General features: G+C 34.7%; 1 protein-coding gene across 1 annotated transcript in view; it reads right to left on the bottom strand.

Moving 5' to 3' along the window:
- Positions 1-324: 324 nt before the first annotated feature.
- Positions 325-6,913, bottom strand: part of CCDC91 (coiled-coil domain containing 91) — a 384,586-nt gene continuing 377,997 nt past the window's right edge. The window contains exons 8-11 of the mRNA XM_007949805.1: positions 2,033-2,125; positions 1,880-1,948; positions 581-757; positions 325-351 (exon numbers count right to left, since the gene is read on the bottom strand). Coding sequence (XP_007947996.1) covers positions 325-351; positions 581-757; positions 1,880-1,948; positions 2,033-2,125 — 366 coding nt within the window. The remainder of the gene's footprint in view (positions 352-580; positions 758-1,879; positions 1,949-2,032; positions 2,126-6,913) is intronic.

Here is a 6,913-nt window from a genome sequence, read left to right as displayed (position 1 = left end):
AAGACAGACCAGGAAGAAGGACCCAGTGATCTACCTCTAAAACAACTGGCCAGTGAAAATCTTCTGAATAACAACTGGGCAGTGTTTTGTTCTGTTGTACATAGGGTCACTATCAGTCACAACCGACCCTATGGCACCTGACAACAATAACAAATAAGTCATTACTAAAAACTAAATGTATATAGACACACTTATCAGACTAAATCAATCATATTATTAATAATATAGAATAAATTATCTTATATTGCTTGTGTATGTAGGTGTGTGCTTGTGACAAGGAAAAAACAAGTATGATAAACTGGAGACGTAATGCTCTTGGCATAATTAAACATAAATTGGGATTCTATGTTTCTGAAATAAAATGAAAAGGCAAAATTACAAGTTACCAGATTTTCAATATCAGAGTGACAAAAACACATTAAAAACTATTATACATTATTAGTTTTAAAATATTAATATAGAAGAAAAAAAGGTTAATACTGATATACCCACCAAAAATACATTAAAGTAAGATAACATAATAGTAAACAAAGTTTAACAAAAATACGAAGGACGTATTTCTAAAGTTAATTTTACTAACCTGACTTATTTTTCTTTGTTCTTGTATAGCTTTTTGAATTTCCTGAGATACTTTTTCTTGATCTTTTGCATGTTCAGTCTTCCATAATTCCCTTTCTTCAGCATGGGCTTTTTCCAAATTTCTCCTTTCTTCTTCTATGGCTTTTAAAACTGCATCTTGCATCACTTCCTTCTCAAGCTTCAAAACAAATGATGACCAATAAACGAACAAACCAAAAAAAAAAAAAAAAAAGTGACTAAGAAATAATTCCTTAAATAAGACAAACTTGGTTAAACACAGAGACAAAAACTTTGATCTACAGGGTTTTAGTTTAGTTTAAAACTACTGTTTTAATGGACATTTAGTAACTGCTGTAAAATAAAATCTGTTTTTTACATAAATATTACTGTCAATTTCCATGGTATTTCTAAACTTCAAGAAAACCAAGACTTAGCTTAAAGTAATGGATCTTAAACTATTTGGTCTCAGGAACCCTTTATAGTCTTAAAAATTATTTACTATTCCAAAGGACTTTTGTTTATTTTGGATGTATACTTTAATATTTACCATATTAGAAATTCAAACTAAGAAATATTTAAAACATGTGTTTATTAATTATTTTAAATTAACAATATTAAATTATTATATATTAAAAAGTAATATATTTTATGAAAAAATGTATACTTCTAAAAATTAAAAAAGAGAAGAGTATCTTCCATTCATGTTTTTAAATCATTTTAATAAGTGACTTAATAGCAGACAGTTAAGATTCCACCCCTGGTATATGGACTAGCACACAGTGATTGGCACATCAATATTTGTTTATTAAATTTAACTTTAAATGCACAAGTCCAAAGTTAGTGCTGTATATGTATTTGTTGGTATGTGTATATTTAATATCTGTGAATAAACAACTTTTTGTTGTTGTTGTTATGTGCCGCTGAGTTGGCCCCGACTCATAGCGACAATACTTGGGTATTTTAAAATAGGCTTTAAAAAACTCAGCTATCTTAATGAAAGTACATACATACATATACACATTATTTTGGCAATACCTATCAAATACCAGGTGGACATTAGTGTGTCTCATAAAATGTATATTAAAATGTAACTCATAATATATAACTAATTTCATTGTCATCTTAATCTGGCAATGTGAATTGAACAAGAATATGAATAGTTGTTTCCTAAACTTAAGAGGAAAAATAAGAAAGAAAAAAAATCTAATTTTTCTGAAATGAAACTTGATGCAAAAATAGACTGAACTTGGTGTTAAATAACACTACTTACAAAGAAACTCATTATTACACATGAAAATACCTTTGCAGCAGATACTAATGCCTCTTTATTTCGTTGCCTTTCTTCTTCCAAACATTTTTCTAATATTTCCTGTAAATTATAAGACAGTTGGGTAGAAACTAAATAAATTAATTGAGGTAACAGAATACATTCTGAGTACACTTAAAATATTACCTTCTGTTCTTGAGATTGCTCAATCAAAGCTTCCTTTATTTTTTCTTTTAACAGCTCCTTCTCTGTATCTAGTATCTCCAGGAGCCTCTGATGCTACAAGAAAAGATAATTGAGTTATGAATATGACTCTGACACAGATAATCTAACAAGAAGGAGTACAGCTGCTGGAATTCAAATGCCTAGAAGTACTGCAGTAGTGTACAGAGAAAACAAAGGTAAGTTTGCTAAAAGGCAGGCTTTGTTGTTATTAGGTGCCATCAAGTCATCTCTGACTCATAGTGATCCTATGTACAGCAGAACGAAACACATGCCAACTCCATGATCTTTGCTATACCTGAGCCCATCATTGTAGCCACTGTGTCAATCCAGGCTTAGGAGCCAAAAAACACAGAATTTGTTTTTCACCAATCAGCCAAGACACATTTTTAGCCCACAAACTCAACAAAGTACCTAAGACTTAACAAGTATTCCAAATTGGAAAGTAACTGAAAAAATGATAACATGTCTTTTCAAAAATTCAAATTTAGAAAAAAAATTATTGACTAAAATGATTATTATTGGCTTGTAGCAACAATCATATGGTAACTGAAAAAAAGCTTGAACAAAGATCATAAAAAGATTACTGGTGTTTGCAGGAAAGTGATATTAAAGAAAATGAAAGATTTATTAGTTATTATTCTCACTCCAAGATTTTATCACAGATTCTATAAATGAATTTATGAAAACAGACAAAGGAACATGCTAATGATAAGTAATGTTAAAAGGCACAAGTTCATGTATTTACTTCTATTTCAAAGAAGTAATGAAAAAGCCAGGACAGATGGCGGGGACAGGTAAGGGGAGAGCCCCAGGCAGGAAGCTGTAGCCAGGGCAGACAGCTGGAACAGGTAGGGGAAAGGCCAGGAAGTGAGCTAAGTAGTTTGGAACAACTAAGCGAGACAAACTTGTCTGTCAATTTGTCATACTGTGGTGGCTTGTATGTTGCTGTGAGGCTGGAGGTTGTGCCACTGGTGTTCCAAACGCCAGCAGGGTTGCCCATGATGGCTGGGTGTCTGTGGAGCTTCCAGACTCATACAGACTCAGAAGAAGGAAAAGGCCATTCACTTCTCAAAGAACTGCCCAATGAAAACCTTAGGAATAGCAGTGAAACACTGTCTGATATATTACTGGGCAACTTTAATAATAGCCCTGAATTATTGTCCTAAACAGTATTAGAAGATGACCCCTCAGGTTGGAAGGCATTCAAAATACGACTGGGAAAGAGCTGCCTCATCAGAGTAGAGTCAACATTAATGATATGGATAAAGTAGAGCTTTTGGAACCTCCATTTGCTGATGTGCCATGACTCAAAATGAGAAGGAACAACTGCAAACATCCATTAATAATCGGAACATGAAATGTAAGAAGTATGAATCTAGGAAAGCTTGAAGTTGTCAAAAAATGAAATGGAACACATAAAGATTGACATTCTAGGCATTAATGAGCTGAAATGGACTGGTTTTGGCCATTTTGAATCAGAGAACCATATGATCTACTATGTCAGGAATGACACATTGAAGAGGATCGGCATGGCATTCATCATCACAAAGAGTGTTTCAAGATCTATCCTGAAGTACAGTGGTATCAGTAATAGGATAATATCCATATGCTTACAAGGAAGGCAGCTAATACTACTATTCAAATTTACACAACAGCCAGCAATATATCAGACAGTACTTCACTGCTATTCATAAGGTTTTCACTAGCCAATTCTTTGAGAAGTAGATGGCCTCTCCCTTTTTCCAAGTCATACACAGATGACACAGCTTTGTTTGCTGAAAGTGAGGATGACTTGAAGCAATTACTGAAGAAGATTAAAGACTATAGTCTGCAATAGGATTACATCTCAATATTAAGAAAACAAAAATCCTCACAACTGGTCCAATAAACAGCTTCATGATGGATGGAGAAAAGATTGAAGTTGTCAAGGATTTCATATTACTTGATTCTACAATCAAGACCAATGGAAGCAGCAGTCAAGATATCAAATGACATATAGCACTGGGCAAATCTGCTGCAAAAGACATCTTTCAAATGCAGAAGAGCAACGATGTCTCCTTGAAGACTAAGGTGTGCCTGGCACAAGCCGTAGTATTTTCAATCACCTCATATGCCTGTGAGAACTGGACAATGAATAAGGAAGATCAAAGAAGAGTCAATGCTTTTGAGTTGTGGTGTTGGTGAAGAATGCTTAAAGTACAATGGACTGCTAAAAGAACTAACAGCTCTGTTCTGGAAGAAGTGTAGGTGGAATGCTTCTTGGAAGTGAGAATGCCCAGACTTTGTCTTACTTACTTTTGTCATGTTGTAAGGGCCATTCCCTGGGGAAAGATATCATGCTTGGTAAAGTGGAGGGTCAACGAAAAAGGGGAAGGCCCTCAATAAGATGAACTGACACGCCGGCTACAATGATGGACTCAGGTATAGAGGGAATCCTGGGGTTGGCACAGGATTGGGCAGTGTTTTGTCCTGCTGTACATAGGGTCACTATGATTTGGTGATGACTCAACAGCACCTAACAACAAATGAAAAAGCATACAGAATCATCAGCTAGTTATCATGACCAGTTTGAATGGAGGTTTCTAATAAAATATGACTTTTGTAGCCTCAATGTCCTCAGTACAGATGAGTCTGATACTCTTTTGGAATATATAAAGTGTTATGTGGAAACAAACCCCAAAAGAAATGATATATTGCTCTTGTTATTGTTAGGTGCTGTTTAATCAGTTCCAACTCATGGTGACCCAACGTACAGCAGGATGAAACACTGCCTGACCCTGTGCTATTCTAACAATTGTTGCTATGTTTGAGTCCACTGTTGCAGCCACTGTGTCAATCCATCTTGTGGAGTGTCTATTTTTCATTGACTCTCTATCAAGCATGATGTCCTTCTCCAAGGACTGTCCCCTTCTTGAGAACATGACCAAAGTAGAAGAAACAAAGTCTCACCATCCTTTTAAGGAACATTCTGGCTATACTTCTTCCAAGACAGATTCATTTGTATTTCTGGCATACTCCATGCTATATTCAGTGCTCTTCACCAACACCATAATTCAAAGTCATCAAGATAATATACAGATCAATACAGAAGAAGCTTTATACTTTTTTAGAACATATAAAGCCTTATGTGGAAACAAACTCCAAAAGAAAATATACATTGCAACTTACATAGATTTCTCATTCTGTTACTAAAGGCAAATGAAATATCATTTCTGATTTAGAATACTATTTATATACAAAACAAAACAAAAAAACCAGTCACTGTCCTTGAGTCAATCCTGACTCATAATGACCCCTATTGGGTTTCCAAAGCTGTAAATTTTTACAGAACCAGACTGCTGCATCTTTCTGCCACCAGAATAGTTGGTGAGTTCGAACCACTAACCTTTCAGTTAGCAGCCAAATGCCCTAACCACAATACCACCACAACTTCTTATTTACATACAAGTCTCCTTAAATGTGAACTTATTCTGACACCCAATATTTAAAAATAGTTCTAATATCTTTCAAAGTTGTCCTAATGTAAAACACTTTTTTTTTTTTGGGAGGCAGTCTATATTGACAGTAAGTGACCAAACAGTTCATGTTTAGTTAAGATAATCTATTATTCCTGTTTTTAATTATAATATTACTTTTTATCTATCTTTTCAAGAAAGCAAGAAAACTCACATGAAAGATGTGGTTTTTCTTTAAAAACAAATCCAAACTGTGATACAAATCATGAAATGATTATGAGAAGTTATTGGTACCATATGAATCTGTGAAAGGCAGCTGACTAACAAATGAGTCAACTTGCCACATGATGTATAAGAATAATAACTGAGACTTTAATTTTGTATTCTGTGTAAGTAAAATAAAGGCACAAGCAATTTTTATGATATCAGATATAATACCTAACCCGATTTAAAACATATACAGATAGAAAAATAAGCACCCCACATCCGCTTGGTGAACGGAGGTGCAGCCATCCCCCACTCCCATGTACCTTCTCGGCCCACAGGAACTCCATCACAGTCTGTGTGCTCAGACGGAGCCTGGGTGCCCTGCTCTGTCCTCCACCAATTTTTTTTTTTTTACTTTTATTTTTTTCTTTTTCGCTTTCTTTTTTCTGGTGATTAGTTTGTTTGTATTTGTCGGTTTTAAAACAACTAATATTGTTAATACTTTTGTCCTTTTTATTATTATTCTTAATCTTCCCCTTCCCAGGTCCTAGTTTTCAGCATTTCTTCTTTCCCTGTGCCTGGTTGAAATCTTTTTTTTTTAATTGAAGGTTTTTTTTTTTTCTTCTTCTTCATTTCCCCCTTTTTTCTCCTGGATAACCCTGTTCCTTGATTTTCTTTTTGCATTTTTCCCATTTTTTTTCATTTATAATTCTCCTTCACTACTTTTTTTTTCTTAGTGTCCTATCCCCAGATATTGCAGATTTGCTTGTTTTTTCTTCTTGTTTTTCACTTTTTTCTTTTTTACACAGGTTACTGTTCCTGTGTGATTACATGGTGTTTTTCATCCATGGGCTTTTAGTTTTTTGATAGTTATTCAATTGTAATTTGTGTCTAACTGAGTGGGAGACAACAACTGAGTGGGAGTCCCCATAAGACACAACTACACCCAAACCTCCTGCAATTTCACTTACTGAGCGAGAGCCACTATCTCCTTCTCCACCAAAGGGCCAACGATAAAAACCACCAAGAAGAGCCTGAATCACCCTTGGCTGCTCTTCACAGTTAACAGATATCTAAATATAACAATGCCACGATGCCTCGAAAACAACAGACCATCACAGTCCACACAAAGAAGCAGGATAAAGTGGTAGAAACAAGGGAGCAGGATACAGACCCAGAA

This window comes from Orycteropus afer, unplaced genomic scaffold, assembly GCF_000298275.1.
Source record: "Orycteropus afer afer isolate SDZICR_OR568_19922 unplaced genomic scaffold, OryAfe1.0 scaffold00254, whole genome shotgun sequence".
NCBI lineage: Eukaryota > Metazoa > Chordata > Mammalia > Tubulidentata > Orycteropodidae > Orycteropus > Orycteropus afer.
The sequence above is the reverse complement of the archived record's forward strand: the minus strand, read 5'-3'. Positions and strand labels throughout refer to the sequence as shown.